Source organism: Polyodon spathula, chromosome 11 (genome assembly GCF_017654505.1).
Source record: "Polyodon spathula isolate WHYD16114869_AA chromosome 11, ASM1765450v1, whole genome shotgun sequence".
NCBI classification, from domain to species: Eukaryota; Metazoa; Chordata; class Actinopteri; order Acipenseriformes; family Polyodontidae; genus Polyodon; species Polyodon spathula.
The window spans coordinates 15,696,468-15,715,233 of record NC_054544.1 but is presented as its reverse complement, the minus strand read 5'-3'; the positions used below and the strand labels follow the sequence as shown (position 1 = coordinate 15,715,233).

The window sequence follows — 18,766 nt, the reverse complement described above, 5'->3', positions numbered from 1 at the left end:
TTAAAAATCTGTATTTTGATACACAGGTTTAATTCCTCAAAAAAAAAAAATGTGATGGCTTCAACCCTTTTACTGGGTCAGTGTGCAGCTGTGATAATTACGAAAGAACTCATCTTTCTCGGAACATATCTTCTTGTTTATTGACACTTAAGAGCAATATGGGATCCAGATGCAGCATGTAAACATTTTAGAAATGTTGGCCTTGTCTTTTAAATTTAAATTATATTAATCATTGTGCCTGCCTGTGACTGCAACTCTTGGATTTCAATAAGGGGGCTGGATAATGGGAGATGCCAAACTTTTTTTCCCCTATTTAAGGCTGTAGGATGGGAAAAGGGTGCTGCTGTGTTTTGTGTTCGGCTTGGTACTGATAGAAGAAGGGCCTCCTGATGGTGTTACAATAAACCAAACCTTTACCTGAGCACATAGAGTCTTATGTCTAACTTGTAGACATGATGAGCTGTGTGCAACTTGTGATCTTGTCCATCCTTGCAACTCTGCAAACGTCACTGGTACTTGCGCAACAGGAAGGTAAGTAAATCCATATTTTACTAATTCAAATATGCTTTGACAAGGATTACCTTTGAATTCAAGTCAGCACAAGTCAGAGTCTTCTGGTTTTCTTTCCAACCAAGCTCTCAATCACTTAACTATACCCTTAATTGAACTGATAATTTGCTTAATTAAACTTTGTTTTACTTGTTTTCAGCTGTTAAACTGTTGTAGTTCATTACTTATAAAATGTTATTGCTAACTTGAAATCTGCAACTGTTTAAGAGCTGAAAACAAGAAATATTATTAATAAGCAAATTAATAAGCAAATTATTAGTTCAATTAAGGGTATAGATAAGTAAATGAGATCTCGGTTGGAATGAAAACCAGTAGACACGGGGTCTCCAGGACCGAGTTTGAGAAGTCCTGTTCTAGGTGATGTTTGATAAATGTTTACCAGTATTTCTTAACTGAATCAGTAATAGTGAATCACATCAGTCTTTACTAAGGATGCTTTTTGTGAGCAGCAGGGGATTTATCATTTTTATGATGCAGTTTTATACATCTTTACATTTATTTATGTATTTATTTATTATAAGGACCATTACTAGTCTTGTGTAGTCCCTCATTTACTCCATAACACCCTCTGCTGTTGAAGCAGCCCCAAAGGAGTAGACACAGGATTTTCTATGTTTTATTGACACAGTACTTTGAAAAAGGATGCCAGGTTTTAAACTTAACTATAATAATAACAATCTGATTCAATTACCAGCTAATGTCAATCAGGTTTTATTTAGACTGACAGCAAACCAACAGCCACTAAAAAGTGAGAAAGTGCCCCCTATTGCCCCTCATTTCTAGGCTGCGTTGAGATATCAAGTAGACAAGTATGGAATAAAAACTCAGAATATTGGCCTTTATCATAGCATGCCTTGCACTTCAGTTTTCCATTATGACACGGACCAGTGGAAATAAATGACCAAGCACATAGCTGCAAAGGACATTCAGTATAATTTGCAGTGAAAATAATTTAGCCATGCTCCCTCTGCATCTGCCACTTAGTCAACTAGCTAGCTGTAGGTGTGGTCTCAAACAAATTTGAAATGTTTAAGTGCTTTCTTGTCAAAGTGAGTTTCTTAAGCCCATTAAAGTAAATAGAATGAGTACCTAATGGCCTTTCTGGATTGTTCTCTTCTATAAAGCTCCCATCTTGTCGTCTGTGGATTGAGTTGTAACAGACTGCTCTTATGTAGCTCATGATGGAAGGATGCCAGGTTTAATACATATGCTTTTTCCCCATAGCCTTTTAGTCATTTTTTAAAAATTTATTTAATCACTATTCATGACTTGAATGTGTCATTGCCATATGTATTCATTGTGTGGTTTTTAGGAAGGTGTATACAGTAAATCTGGGAGTTTTATTTTACTGAAAATGCTTTGTGTCATGATGTTCCATTGCCATCACACATTGATACATTGAAAATTGTGTAAAATGCAAATTTTGAATTAATATCATGTTGAGTGTACAAATGTGAAGTATTATTTCTGTTCCCCCAAACCTCTCCTCCTAGCCATCTCACTGAGACGAGCAACCCCCACACTTTGACTGATGAATTGTGTGGATCTTGCGCTTCTCAGGAGATTATATCTGGTCTGGCAGGCAGAGCTATGCTTTAAATCAAGGGGGGTTAACTATCGTGGTACCTTTAATCCCGAAGCATGTTAGGCATATTCTCATACTAAGTTGTACAGCCTTTTTGTTACAGCATTGCTCCTTGGTGACCCGCTGTTCAGTTTATTTTCGGGGTACAGATTACGTTATAGTAATCAGGCCAGATCTAGATCCAGTATGAGGCCAGTTAATATATATTAAAGAATTAATGAATTAATTAAGAATTAATAATTTAATGTTCTCTGAAAACTAATATAATGTACAGGCACTAGACACTTTTTTTTAACAGAATTCAGCTTTCATCCTCTGTAACCCAAAAGCTACGACTAACGTGTTATAAAGTGCTCCAAAATTGTATTCTTTGCTACGGTTTGATATGGCATATTTTTCCATAGTCCATCCGACCATGCTGATTGTCCAGATTGTTTGTCATGAGTGGATGCCAAACTGGTCTGCTAAAAACAAGTCAAGACCTCATTGTCATTACATTTACAACTTAAAGAAGTGAAATATATAGATTTGACTTGACAGAGCACCGTACCCTGTGCAGTATTGAAAAAATGACTGCTACATGCTAATGGAATAAACTAAAATGTTGATTGCTAAAACTTTCTAAGATAATATAATGCATCCATTCTTTTACATTTGAGTAGTGATAGACCATTGTCAAACAGGTAACACAGCAATAACAATGTATGATGTGGTAGGGAAAAGAAAAGCCAAAGCACTTGTTGTGTTTTTGTTTTTGTTTTTTTTCACAATGTCACCAGCTTTTTTTAATCATAATGTGACCAGCTTAACAAGCCTGAGTTCCTACCAGTAGATGTGTGTGAATGACTAGTTCTATTTGAAGCACGGAATCACTCACAAAGATTTAAACAAAACAACAGAAATATCTTTAAAAAAACATACAAAACTCAATCAGGCAGCAAATACACAATTGGACAGTTGACCAATTAAATAATTCATTATACAATCCCCCAATTTGATGATTGGGGTCATGTGCTTAATTGGCATTCATTCCAGCTCTGGGCTGTAGCTCCACTCCAGATCCTTAAAGGGGCAGGACAACTTTGCCCTGCCACAACTTCACATATAGCTTAAGTATTTTCGAAAAATGAATAGTGTCTTTATTGGTCAGCTATGAAAAAAATAATTAACCAAAGAAAACAAAACTGATTTTAACAAGAACCACTAACTAAAAAAAAAAAAAAAAAAAAAAAGTTGTGGGAATTCTAAACAAAGTTATTTTTCTCCAATTTTTTTCATAAGTAGATGAGTAATTCTGTGGAAAATAAAAACGCTTTCTCCATTACAGAATGATGCATGAATAAACATGCAGTTACTTCACTTAATAATAATCCATGTGTCTCTCTGGGCATGAAATGCTGGACATTGCATTTGTCAGAGTTGCTATGTGAAAACGTTATATACGCACTCAGCAAACAATTGTTTATTATCCGCACATTAAGGAAACCCTTTCAGACATTCGGCCTTTCTGACATCACTGCGAGGAGGGCCGTATGTGGGGCAGTGAACTACAAACATTCGTGTGGTTTTCGTACAGTAGAGTGGGGAATTCTTGTGAAATGAGATACATTGTCTTCTTCATTTGAATAGCTCCTGGGGAAAGGTTTTATTCATAAATGAAAGAATGATAGCTCAGACAGGTAACCAATTTAAACTCGTAATAACTTCCCATGACGCAGAAAAAAAAATCAATTTCTTCTCAACCACAACACTGGTAGTAAATTAGTAGTCAAAAGAACATTGTTGGTATTTGAGTCTACAGTTTATTAGATAAACTCTGAAATAGAAATGCCACTGATGAAGATATCCATCTTTATACTGTCTTTTAATATAATATCAAGTATCACCGTGACTCGTACTGTAGTTGTAACATCTGGTTATATGTTCTTGTTTATACAGAGTTACCAACCATTTAAATGCCCATGGAATTTGTTTTATTGTACCAGTTGGCCTCTTGTGTTCCCCGAGACACAGATGTAACCCACCCATTCTCAATGTTTGAGAAGACCTAGACTTCTTCAATGTTTTGGTTTTGGCTGGGAATGTAGGACATGCCACAGCTGTTCTGATCAGGTCACCACCTCAGTTAGTGAATCAACCTTGGAGACCAGGACACAATTTTCACAGAGAGTTCAAAAGGAATGAATAAACATCAAGCCGAGTGGGTGAACAGGGTTATTGCCTCCTCTAAATGGTTAAATTAAGGTAAAAACAACTAAAAACACCAGAACTAGCATTTTTTGTAACATATTTGTTACTAATAGCGCAATAATGTTACCTTAGCTAAGGCAGGCCAACATTTGAATGAACCACTGTCAATGATACCTGACTATTACCTTACATAAAATCCAAATCATAAAGGGATGCTATAACTCCCAATAGCCAGTAGATGCAGTTACCCCAGTACATCACTCCTGGGCTGCCCAACTAATGGCTCTAGAACTATACATGGCTCATTGCATCTGTTTTGATTAAAAAGTGAAATTTCCCATATAAGTGCAAGTTAAAGTGTATTAAAGGCAGAGTGCTGTATTGTCCAGAAGGGAAGAGTTGAGTTTTACACATTTTGTCTGAAGAGGTGTAATGCTCTGTGTGATAGCAGATGGCCGCAAACTGCCTCCATATGCATAATTGAGGCTGTGGGACCAGAAATACAGGGAATTTTAGACTAGAAATGAAAGGCTAGATAAGAGTATAGATTACTTGCACACACACACACACACATATATATATATATATATATATATATATATATATATATATATATATATATATATATATATATATATATATATATAATATGTTATTTACAAAAGTATAGACTGGAAGTGACCCCTAAAAAATACTACAAAAAATATTGCATAACGGGTATAATTATAATTTCTTAACTAACAAATAAATGTCCTTTAAAATGTGCTATAATACGTTGTGTTTCAGTATATTATAAACAAAAACCCATTGTACTTGACAGTACAGATTTAGTGCATTGAAAGCACTGTCTCGGTGCCACACCCTCCTCTTGGCAGAGTGACAGATGTGTTTTTAGGGGCAGGCTGTTGCGTAACAAAAAAAAAAAGATTTTTCCATTTAAAATAACAATCTAGCTTGCAGTGAATGTTTCCTTTGAAAAGTTTCAATATTTTAGTGCCCACTCTTTTATGTATTTTATTATTCTGAAAGCTAAAGTCAGTAGAGTGCAAAACTTAAATCCAAGATGACCACCAGGCAGGCAATGTAGTTGAATTTGTGAATGTTACATGTTTTAAAACTTTTTTTTTTTGTATTTGAATTTTAGACATGTAAAAAATCTTCATAATAACCTATTTTGGGTTTTGTTCGTTGAAATCTAAAAATATGTTTGACCATCCTACTTAAGGTGTGTGTGTTGCACATGTACTATTAACAAAATGCCCTGAAAATACTTTTTTTTTTTTTTTTTTTAATGAAGGGCTGTAATGCAGCAAAAGGCTCAATAATTAAACAAAAAAGGAAGTGAAAATGTTACCGTATCAAGCTGAAAAGAAGTGGTCTTTGTGAACGCCATTAAACCAACGTTATCATTAGTTAGTCAAATCGTAGAGTAATCGTAGACTTAAAAATAATTGGGACTTATTTGGAATTGTACTGCTGAAAACAAACAAAAAAAAAAACATTTAGAGAATTTAAAATTAAATGTACTGCAGCTTACTTTATTGCAGTAAAAAAAAAAAACCCTCAGCTCTCAGATTGTGCTAATGAAAATATCTAAAAATATAGGACAATGTGCTTGCAGTGGTGGATTTAATATCGTAAATAGCAGAACAAGCTCGCTGCAAATTAAACTTTTTACAGAAAAAATAAACGGTAACATGTAGTCATAAGACCTGTCTGTTTCATGGTGTCAGATCAGGACTAACGCGGAGTATGGGAGCTGCAGCATGCTGTTTCCCATATTACAACTGTACACAACTAAAGGTGCGTTCGCCAATTCCATACACATTTTATTTTATAGCAAGGGCCTTGATGCTCCAAACTTCTATTTATTTTGTTGATCTTGCCTTGCGTTGAGCAGTGCTGAAATAAAGCTCTGTCATTACACTGATGGAGTACTTTGTCAGACTACTAGTCTAAAACCAAGCACCAATGCACCAGAATGCACCATTTCATTTTTTCTGAGATGTCCCCCTGGGAGGGGGGATATTCCCAAACTTACCTTGTAAGTTCTATGTAGGTATTGATACTGGGTTTCCCTGCAGTGAAAGGAAATTATTTCATTATGTCTGGATACTACAGCTGGCTGGACTTTATTCATGGAAAACGGGTCCTCTCTGTACCTAAAATTAACCAGGAAGATCTGACTATTTAAAAAGCTTAAATGATTAAAACTGGGCAACCTTCTGTATTGTGACAAAAACTAAATTACATCTGGTTCTAATCAGAGTAACTGAACGTGCAGTGTCATTTCCCTAATACAAGTTTTAGTTTGATATATTTCACATGCATGAAGGAGCACAGGAACATTAACAGCAGTTGTTTACCCTCAAATTCTCTTTGCATCAGTTAATCTGAGTGCTATTCTGACACTCCCACTATGAGGACACTGAGGTTGTGTCCACAGTTATTTTTTTGCATCATAAATGCTGATGCTCATGTAAAAATTCTGGTAAAGTACAAAAGACTCCTCAATTTTCTCTGTTGGTCTGCCATGTAACATAAGGTTGGAGGTTGAATAGTAAATACCAAGCAGTCATATAAATACTGCCAGCTATAGCTTGAAACCTAAGTTTTCACTATTTATGTATGTCACTTTGTTATTTATGTATGTTTATTTTACAAATTAATTTCAGTAAAAAAAGATTATAATGTTTTTTCTATTAAATGAAGGTGCCAAATCTGTTATGGTAGCACTAGGTGAAAAATGCTGCCCTGAAGGGATCCATCCTAAATATGTTTTGTATTTAAAACACAAGATTTCAAATAATGCTGCCTAGGCTGGTACCCATGGGACTCTGAGGATAAAATATTTGAAAGGAAAAACAAAACAGCAGCACAGCAGGAGTTTTTGCCACTGATCAACACAAAAAAAGTCCATAATGTCAAAGTGAAAAATAAAACCTACAAATTATTCTAAATTAATTACAAATATAAGACAGAAAATAATTGATTGCATAAGTATTCACCCCCTTTGCTATGACACACCTAAATAAGCTCTGTTGCAACTAATTGTCTTTAGAAGTCACATAATTAGTTGAATGGAGTCCACCTCTGTGAAATTAAGGTGTTTCACATGATTTCAGGTTTAATACACCTGTCTCTGGGAGGTCCCACAGTTGGTTAGTACATTTCCTAATAAAAACTACATCATGAAGACGAAGGAACATTCAAAGCAAATCCGGAATAAGGTTCTTCAAAAGCACCAATCAGGTGTAGGATATAAGAACATTTCCAAGGCATTGAATATCCCAATAAAGTTCATTATTAAGAAATGGAGAGAATATGGCACAACTGTGAATCTGTCTAGAACAGGCCGTCCTCAAAAACTCAGTATCCGGGCGAGAAGGGCACGAGTCAGGGAGGCCACCAAGAGGCCTATGGCAACTCTAAAGGAGTTAGTCTTCCACGGCTGAGCTGGGAGACACTGTGCATATGGTAACAATAGCTTGGGTGCTTCACAAAACTGGCCTTTATGGGAGAGTGGCACAAAGAAAGCCATTGTTGAAAAAAACTCACATCAAATCTCAGCTAGTTTGCAGAAGGCATGTGGGAGACCAAGTGGAAGAAGATTCTATGGTCTGATGAGATCGAAATAGAGCTTTTTGACCTCAATGTTAAACGCTATGTTTGGTGCAAGCCTAACACCGCACATCATCCTGAGAACAACATCCCTACCGTGAAGCATGGTGGTGGCAGCATCATGCTATGGGGATGCTTCTCTACGTCAGGGCCTGGAAAACTTGTGAAGATAGAGGGCAAAAGTACAGAAAATCCTGGAGGAGAACCTACTGAAGTCTGCAAGAGACCTGGGACTTGGGAGAAGATTCATCTTCCAGCAGGACAATGACCCCAAGCATACAGCCAAAGCCACACTGGAGTGGCTTAAAAACAAAAAGGTCAATGTCCTGGAGTGGCCCAGTCAAAGCCTGGACCTCAATCCAATTGAGAATATGTGGAAAGTGTTGAAAATTGCTGTTCACCAAAGGTCCCCATCCAACTTGACGGAGCTTGAGCACTTTTGGAAAGAAGAATGGGCAAAAATTGGGCAAAGCTGGTAGAGACTTATCCAAATAGACTCATGGCTGTAATTGCTGCCAAAGGTGCCTCTACCAAATATTGACTCAAGGGGGTGAATACTTATGCAATCAATTATTTTCTGTTTTGTATTTGTAATTAATTTAGAACTATTTATAGATTTTATTTTTCACTTTGACATTATGGACTTTTTTGTGTTGATCAGTGGCAAAAACTCCTAATTAAATCCATTTTGATTCCATGTTGTAACACAATAAAATGTGGAAAAGACCATGGGGGGTGAATACTTTTGAGAGCCACTGTACCTCAACCCACCTAACACATATTTTATTTAAAAGACAGCTAATCAGTTTGAGCACACATTATGTAGACGTCATTTTAAATTCTAAAGAAGAATCAGAAAAACACAACATGTTTAATGAAGTGCCGATTTAAAGAGACCGGCGCTTCTACGCAACATACTTGTCTTTGTGGTAGGCATTTCTTATCACACAAGTTTATATGGCCCTTATTACAATTCATGTTTGAGATTATTTTTGTGTAACTTGCATGTTTTACTAGGAACGTTGATAAAGTGCAGATACTGTAGTTCTGCTTGTTTATAAATCAAATGGAGGGCTTGAAGAATTGCTGACCTCATACATGAGCTTAATTTGGCAAGGTAGTTGAGTTTTCATTTATATATTATGATCTGAACACAAGGTCTGAATATCTCTAATTCAAATAGGGGAGTAATAAATAAGTGTGCGGGGTTGGATGGCTTACAGGAATGGTGCTGTAAAACCAAAGGGTCTTGGATGGATACAGTACCATTCTCATAGCACAAATGCCAGTCAGATGAATTTGAAATCTCACAAGCATGGCTGTACCTAGCTATGACGACACAAAGTCGTGTTCTCTGTTTTTTTTTTTTTCTGCATCAGTAATGATGATGCTCATGTACAAATTCTGGTAAATTCTGTTGGTTTGCTTTGTAACACAGATTTGGAGGTTGAAAAGAAAATAACAAACAGTCATATAAATATTGCCAGTTAGAATTTTAAACCTGAGTTTCACCTCGGTAGAAAGCCAGCTCTGGTTAAGACGCTGCTCACAGGCCTTCTGCAAGTTTCTATTTTTAAAACTTTTGCAAGGTAATACTGCCCTCTTCTGGTACATGAGCCAAATTGCATGTAACACTTCAAGTAGCTGTTTAATTGTATGAATAAGGGTTGGAATACTTAAGGAGTTTATTATGGATTCATTATAGGAAACACTTTAAAAAGGCAGATTAGCTGTACCTCCCCTCCGCTCCCCCACTTCCAGAGCTCGCTCCTTCTCCGCCCTTGCCCTTCAGTGGTATAATGACCTACCCATGGATATCAGGACTGCTCAGTCCCTGATCACCTTCTGGCACCTGTAAACCTCACAACTCTCGACTATACTGGACTATATGGCACCCAATTGTACAAGTACTTGTATCAGCTTGTACTTGCACTGACCTAATCCATACCTTGTTGTATTCTACTACTGCTCTTACTTATAACTACTTCCTTACCTTGTATTTGATTTTACTCTTATAGGTATCTGCATTCATATTTTTTGTAATTGCTCTTATTTGAAATCGTTCTTATCCATTTATCGTACTTACTATGTGCTCTTAATGGACTTTACTCATATAAGCAAATATTTTTACTATAACTGAACTGCTCTTAGTTGAATTCACTCTTAAATGTAATTATTTACTGTAGTCTTTATTTTGCTCTTATTTTAATTTGATCGTATTAGCTCTTATTGGATAAGGTAATCTGCTGAGAAAATAATACTAATATAATAATAATAGTGAAGAGATTTTGCATGGTAAAATACATTTAAAAAATATCAGTTACAGGTTACAGTTACAGTTACAAATATCAGTCTCGGTTCTTTACTTATTTGTCATTAAAATACAATTTTAGAGAACCATTTACTACCCTTTTGAACTAAGTACTACCTGACTTTGTCTATGCCAAACTGAATAAGCCTTATTGTCTGGGTTTTTTTTTTTTTTTTTTTTTTTTTTTTTTTGACTCTAAAGCATAGTATGCCCTCTTGTGTTAAACTGAAAAATGTAAGTTTCCATCATCAACATTATTATATTTTGTTTACATAATGTATACAAAGAAAAATAATAAAAGCAAAAAGTGGATATGGAATCAACGAGTTGAAAAGAACTGGGACTAACCTGGGTTACAAAGAAAGGGTCATACTTCCAGCAAGCATATTGGAAAAGAAAATAATTTTGTGTCCCTGAAAAGAATCAAAAACTCCCTCTGCTGCATAATTGTGGAATAGTCTGATAGTCGTGAGAAGATTACAAAAATAAGATATGATAGCAGTGACAAACCTAATCTTTTTACAGCATGTTGCTCAAAAGAATTGGAGTATATAAACACCAATGATTATCCTTAATTAGACTGCTGATTTGACCATACAAAGCTCGATTTTGAACTCCCAGGGGTTGATACATAGTGCCCTATTTAGCAAATATGTGCGCATCCTCAATCACTAGTGCAAAAATGACATCGTTAACAAACCGCTGCGACAGTGCACGAAAACTTGTGTGGACTAACGCACATCAAATAGAGAATCATGAGCACAACCAATCAAAGCAGAGTGGGAGGAGTAAGGTTACAGGTTACTGCGACAATTAACGGAGGGTATTTTTTAAACCATATATATATACACACACACACACACACACACACACACACACACACACACACACAGGCGATCCTCGACTTACGACATACGGCACTTATGACTCTTGCATTATTACCATGCTTCGGCTTTACGACACTGCGTGACCTGCGCGGTGCGTCATGTGCGCATGCTCGGTGGCTGAACTGCGGGAAATAAGAGCAATTGTCTCAAAATGAAACCTCAGCTGTGAACTTTGTCACATGATGAGGGGCTTAACTTCAGGCGATCGTATTTCCTGCTAAGAGTTCCGCATACACAAATCGAATACGTCATTGGAAAGCCCTTAGTCTGTACTTTTAAACATAAGAACATAAGAACATAAGAAAGTTTACAAACGAGAGGAGGCCATTCGGCCCATCTTGCTCGTTTGGTTGTTAGTAGCTTATTGATCCCAAAATCTCATCAAGCAGCTTCTTGAAGGATCCCAGGGTGTCAGCTTCAACAACATTACTGGGGAGTTGATTCCAGACCCTCACAATTCTCTGTGTAAAAAAGTGCCTCCTATTTTCTGTTCTGAATGCCCCTTTTTCTAAACTGCATTTGTGACCCCTGGTCCTTGTTTCTTTTTTCAGCCTGAATAAGTCCCTTGGGTCGACACTGTCAATACCTTTTAGAATTTTGAATGCTTGAATTAGGTCGCCACGTAGTCATCTTTGTACAAGACTGAACAGATTCAATTCTTTTATCCTGTCTGCATATGACATGCCTTTTAAGCCCGGAATAATTCTGGTCGCTCTTCTTTGCACTCTTTCTAGAGCAGCAATATCTTTTTTATAGCGAGGTGACCAGAACTGCACACAATATTCAAGATGAGGTCTTACAAGTGCATTGTACAGTTTTAACATTACTTCCCTTGATTTAAATTCAACACTTTTCACAATGTATCCGAGTATCTTGTTAGCCTTTTTTATAGCTTCCCCACATTGCCTAGATGAAGACATTTCTGAGTCAACAAAAACTCCTAGGTCTTTTTCATAGATTCCTTCTCCAATTTCAATATCTCCCATATGATACTTATAATGTACATTTTTATTTCCTGCGTGCAGTACCTTACACTTTTCTCTATTAAATGTCATTTGCCATGTATCTGCCCAGTTCTGAATCTTGTCTAGATCATTTTGAATGACCTTTGCTGCTGCAACAGTGTTTGCCACTCCTCCTACTTTTGTGTCGTCTGCAAATTTAACAAGTTTGCTTACTATACCAGAATCGAAATCATTAATGTAGATTAGGAATAGCAGAGGACCTAATACTGATCCCTGTGGTACACCGCTGGTTACCACACTCCATTCTGAGGTTTTTCCTCTAATCAGTACTTTCTGTTTTCTACATGTTAACCACTCCCTAATCCATGTACATGTGTTTCCTTGAATCCCAACTGCGTTCAGTTTGAGAATTAATCTTTTGTGCGGGACTTTGTCAAAAGCTTTCTGGAAATCTAAATAAACCATGTCATATGCTTTGCAATTATCCATTATCGATGTTGCATCCTCAAAAAAATCAAGCAAGTTAGTTAGGCACGATCTCCCTTTCCTAAAACCATGTTGACTGTCTCCCAGTACCCTGTTACCATATAGGTAATTTTCCATTTTGGATCTTATTATAGTTTCCATAAGTTTGCATATAATAGAAGTCAGGCTTACTGGTCTGTAGTTACCTGGTTCAGTTTTGTTTCCCTTTTTGTGGATCGGTATTACGTTTGCAATTTTCCAGTCTGTCGGTACCACCCCTGTGTCAAGAGACTGCTGCATGATCTTGGTTAGCGGTTTGTAAATTACTTCTTTCATTTCTTTGAGTACTACTGGGAGGATCTCATCCGGCCCAGGGGATTTGTTTATTTTAAGAGCTCCTAGTCCCTTTAACACTTCTGCCTCAGTTATGCTAAAGTTATTTAAAACTGGATAGGAACTGGATGACATGTGGGGCATGTTGTCAGTATCTTCCTTTGTAAAAACTTGTGAAAAGTAATCATTTAACATATTTGCTATTTTTTTTTCTTCCTCTACGATTTTGCCATTTGTATCTCTTAAACATTTAATCTCCTCTTTGAATGTTCTCTTGCTGTTGTAATATTGGAAAAACATTTTGGAATTGGTTTTAGCTCCCTTAGCAATGTTCATTTCTATTTCTCTCTTGGCCTTTCTAACTTCCTTTTTGACTTGCATTTGCAGTTCTGTGTACTCTTTCTGCGTACTTTCTTTTTGGTCCTTTTTTAATGCTCTGTAAAGTGCCTTTTTTCGCTGAATATTTTTTTTAATTGATCTATTAAACCATTTTGGCAATTTAGTTTTACATTTAGATTTGTCTACTTTAGGGATATAATTGTTTTGCGCCTCTAGTACTACGTTTTTGAAGAACAACCATCCTTCTTCTGTGGGTGTTTTCTCTATTTTACTCCAATCTACTTCTGTTAGTCTCTGTTTCATGCCTTCATAGTTTGCTTTTCTAAAATTGTAAACCTTAGCTTTAGTCTTTACTTTTGAGGATTTAAAAAACACTTCAAATGAGACCATGTTGTGGTCTGAGTTTGCCAGTGGTTCTCTGACCTCTGTTTTAGTTATTCTATCTTCGTTATTTGAAAAGACTAAATCAAGGCATGCCTCCCCTCTAGTGGGTGCCTTCACAAATTGTGTTAGGAAGCAGTCATTTGTCATTTCCACCATTTCTATTTCATCCTTCGCGCTACCCACCGGGTTTTCCCATTTTATTTGGGGGAAGTTGAAATCCCCCATTAGTATGGCTTCTCCTTTGCTACACGCATTTCTAATGTCATTGTATAACAGATTATTGTGCTCACCGTCTGAATCTGGCGGTCTATAGCATGCTCCTATTATTATGCCTTTTGAATTTTTGTCTGTTATTCTGACCCATATTGATTCGGTTTTATTTTCTTTGTCCAGGTTTAACACCTGGGCTTCAAGACTGTTTCTTATGTATAGCGCTACCCCTCCTCCTCTTCTGTCCTGCCTGTCTTTCCTATACAGTGTATACCCACAAATATTATATTCGTCCCCATCACTCTCAGATAACCACGTTTCTGTAACACCTATCACATCATAGTTACCTGTTAGTGCAGTAGCTTCAAGTTCTAGAATTTTGTTTCTGATACTTCTAGCATTTAGATAAATACATTTAATGGTTGTCTTACCTGAGTTGTTGTTCTTGTTTTGATGCGGTCTCCCTTCTGTTTTTTTGTTGATTTCTCCCCCCTTCCTTTCTAGTTTAAATGCTTCCGAACCTGCTCGAGGATCTTTTCTCCAAGTAGACTAGTTCCCTTGTTATTTAAATGCAGTCCATCCCGTCTATACAGATAGTCCTCGTTGTAGAAAGTGGTCCAATGATCAAGATAGGTGAAGCCTTCCCGTGTGCACCACGTCTTCAGCCATTCGTTTTGATTAATTATTTCCAGCTGTCCATATGGTCCTTTGCAAGGTGCGGGTAGTATACCAGAAAATACCACAGTTTTGGTTTTCTCTTTTAATTTCCTTCCTAGCTCTCTGAATTTGTTTTGCAGGGATTTTGGTCTGTCTCTTCCAATGTTGTTTGTACCGATGTGGACGACTACTACCGGGTCGTCTCCTGTTCGTTCTAGGAGCCTGTCCACGTTTTCAGTGATGTGCTTGACCGAGGCTCCCGGAAGGCAGCACACTGTTGTAGTAAGGGGGTCCAAACTGCGAACTGAACTTGCTGTGTTTCTCAATATGGAGTCCCCAACAATCATGACCTCCCTTCTTTTTGCTGTCTGGTCACCACTGTCAATAGGGTCCTGGATGTTGTTCCTTTCATTCTCTTGTTGTTGGTTCTGCTCATCAAAATTCTGAAGTGACTCAAATCTGTTGGTTGTTTTGATTTCTGGTGGTGGTGTTTGACGAAGTTTCTTTTTTTCCCTGCTTCTGCCTACCTGAACCCAGCTGTTCTGACCTTCTATCTCCCTGGTGGCTTTCAGTCTGTTAGGGGTGATGCAGACTTCCATGAATTGTGGGTGTGCCAGTTCCTCAAGATCCTGTTGCTGTCTCACTTCTTCCAGCTCCATTTCTAGCATACCTACTAGTTTATGCAAATCCTGGATCGCGCGGCACTTTATGCACACTTGGTTTAGCTCCGCTGGGTTTTCTCGGATTTCCCACATCAAGCAGGTGTCACAGATTACTGGCTTGAAGACCATGTTGAGGGTTTTTTTTTTGGAAGTTTAGTTTCTTCTGCAGCTGTCAACCTGCTTTCAAACTGCTTCGAAACTGCTCTGTACTTTTCCACGCCTGTACTTCTCCCACTCGCTGTCGCTGGGAAGACTGCCTCGTTTAACTGCGTTGTTCTGCTGTGCTGTTGGCTCCTCCCCTCGCCCGTGTCTCAAAACGGCGCTGAATTTGAATCAGCTGCTCCGAGTTTCAGCTTGTTTGTTATCAGAAAAACACACGCGGCTGTTTGACTTTGAGCTGCTGCTGTGTTTCCCCGATGTCCTCTGATTAAAGCAATTCAAGATGCAATTTCTCCTTTCTGCTTCGAAACTGCTCTGTACTTTTCCACGCCTGTACTTCTCCCACTCGCTGTCGCTGGGAAGACTGCCTCTTCAGGTCAGGAACGTAACCCCAATTTAACGCGACTTTCAGGAACCAATTGTTTCGTAAGTGTGTGGACTGCCTGCCTGTCTCTCTCTCTCTATCTCATTATTATTAAAATGGGTGTTCTAGCTGCCCCTAAACCAAATGTCGGTGATAAGCTTACCATGTCAAGAACTACAGAATCAAAGTGTTATACTGTATAACTGAGCATATATTTTGTTAGCGTTTCATAACAGAAATGTATAATGCAGTACACAGTTTATTTCATAATTGTAAAGTATATTTTATAATACAAAGCTTAATTACTGAATGGAATGAGAGTTTCCATTCAAGGACATTTTATAATACCTAATTTCTGAGGATTTATAAAATATAGTAAATGTATTGTTATCAATATATATATATATATATATATACACACACACACACACACACACACACACACTGTGCCTTGCAAAAGTATTCAGACCCCTGACCAATTTTCTCATATTACCGAACTAGAAATGGTACATTGAAATTTCGTTCTGTTTGATATTTTATTTTTAAACACTGAAACTCAGAATCAGTTATTGTAAGGTGACACTGGTTTTATGTTGGGAAATATTTTTAAGAAAAATAAAAAACTGAAATATCTTGCCTGCATAAGTATTCAACCCCTGTGCTGTGGAAGCTCCCAGTTTGCACCGATGAAAGAAATTGCCCTAACGAGGACACAATTACCTTACCATTGGCCTCCACCTGTGAACCATTACAGTTGCTGTCACATTTTCTGGATAAAAACCCCACTGTTGAAGGATCATTGGTAAGGCTGTGAATCTGAAGGAAAATGAAGACCAAAGAGCATTCTACAGAAGTTAGAGATAAAGTAATACAAATGCTTAGATTAGGGAAAGGGTACAAAATAATATCCAAGTGTTTGGATATCCCAGTGAGCACAGTTGGATCAATAATCAGGAAGTGGAAGCTGCATCACACCACCCAGGCACTGCCAAGAAAAGGCCGTCCCTCAAAACTCAGCACTCAGACAAGAAGGGGACTTGTGAGAGAAGCCACAGAGAGGCCAACAATCACTTTGAAGGAGCTACAGAGTTCAGTGGCTGGGAGTGGAGTAATGGTGCAACAGTCAGCCATATCAAGAGCTCTGCATAACACTGGCCTGTATGGGAGGGTAGCAAGAAAGAAGCTATTACTCAAAAAGTACCATCTGAAAGCACGTCTGGAGTTTGCCAGAAAGCATGAGAGTGACCCAGCTGCGATGTGGGAAAAGGTTTTGTGGTCATATGAGACAAAGATAGTGCTTTTTGGCCAAAACTCAAAGCGCTATCTGTGGCGTAACCTAACACTGCCCTTGCCTCAAGACACACCATCCCTACAGTGAAGTATGGTGGTGGCAGCATCATGCTGTGGGGATGCTTCTCATCAGCAGGGACTGGGCATCTTGTTACAATTGAAGGAAGAATGGATGGAGCAAAATACAGGAAAATACTGCAAGGGAATCTGCTTCAGTCCGCTAAAAAACTGAAGCTTGGGAGGAAATTCACCTTTCAGCAGGACAATGATCCCAAACACAAAGCCAAAGCAACATCGGAGTGGCTCAAGAACAAAAAGGTGAATGTCCTACAGTGGCCCAGTCAAAGTCCTGATCTCATTCCCATTGAGAATCTGGCACTATTTGAAAATTGCAGTCCACAAGCGTCGTCCAACCAACCTGAACAACCTGGAGCAAATCTGCCAAGAAGAATGGGCCAAAATCACTCCGACACTGTGTGCAAAGCTAGTACATACTTACCCCAAAAGACTTAAAGCTGTTATTGCAGCGAAAGGTGGCTCTACCAAATATTAATGTGTGGGAGTTGAATACTTATGCAAGCAAGATATTTCCGTTTTTTATTTTTCTTAAAAATATTTCCCAACATAAAACCAATGTCACCTTACAATAATTGATTTTGAGTTTAAGTGTTAAAAAAAAAACAAACAGAACGAAATTTCAAAGTATCCTTTGTAATTCAGTAATATGAGAGAATTGGTCAGGGGTCTGAATACTTTTGCAAGGCACTGTATTTATATATCATTACATTTTCTAAGCTGGTTTTGCTTTATCACTGCCAGTTTAAAACATTTAATTGAGCAGTTCACACTATGATTATCTTATTAATAACTGTAGTCTGTAAGGATTTATTCAGAATGTTGCAAGTTGTTAAGAATTGATGACAAAAGTTAATCCAGACCTGCACTTCAGACTTAGCAGTCAGACTGAAAAACCTATTACATTATGTTCCAGCAAGTAAGCACTATAACATAGCTAATTATTTTTAATAAGTACACTCTTGTTGAAAACTTGAGTGAGTAAACATACAGCTTCTAAATGCTGTGTACATGACACTCAGAAATCAATTTACGGTGACAGTACCTCGTTATGGCCACTAGGTGGTGATACAGTAACCATTATTCTAGAAAACGAATAACTGTTCTTGTGAGAACTTTCTCATCAAAACATTTTGCTTATTTTTAATGAGTAGACAATCATACATTCAGTGATAAGATACTAAATAAGGGGTTGATAAAGAATCATTTGATTTTACGATTTACCAAATTCTACCATGGATCTCACATCTTTTAAATTTATCTTTTTATTGATCTCCGGCCACTGCTTTTACTGAACAGGTCGAGCCCTTGTAGAAATCTAATGCTCTACATGTATCTGTTTGCATCCACAGTTGTTTTAGGTACGTGTACATATGCCGGGCAGGTGTATGCTGACCGAGATGTCTGGAAACCTGAAGTCTGCCAGATTTGTGTGTGTGACTCTGGGTCAGTCCTGTGTGATGATGTAACCTGTGATGAAGAAATGAGCAACTGTCCCAACCCTGAAATCCCCTTTGGGGAATGTTGTCCAATTTGTCCTACACCTCCACCCCCAACTGAATCGGTAAGTAAATTTAACTTGCATGGGATTTATCACACCATGGGTAAAATTAAATTCTTCAGAATGTCCCATAAAGCCAAAAATCATCACTTTTGCAACTGTTTCTCGTGAAACATTTGTGTATTTTATGTAGTATTG

At 37.6% G+C, this 18,766-nt stretch overlaps 1 protein-coding gene across 1 annotated transcript in view; it reads left to right on the top strand.

The window, feature by feature from the left end:
- The first annotated feature begins 327 nt into the window (after window positions 1-327).
- The window catches only part of LOC121323532 (collagen alpha-1(III) chain-like), a 47,770-nt gene continuing 29,331 nt past the window's right edge, over window positions 328-18,766 (top strand). Inside the window, exons 1-2 of the mRNA XM_041264640.1 lie at window positions 328-531; window positions 18,420-18,631. Coding sequence (XP_041120574.1) covers window positions 453-531; window positions 18,420-18,631 — 291 coding nt within the window. The 5' untranslated portion in view covers window positions 328-452. The remainder of the gene's footprint in view (window positions 532-18,419; window positions 18,632-18,766) is intronic.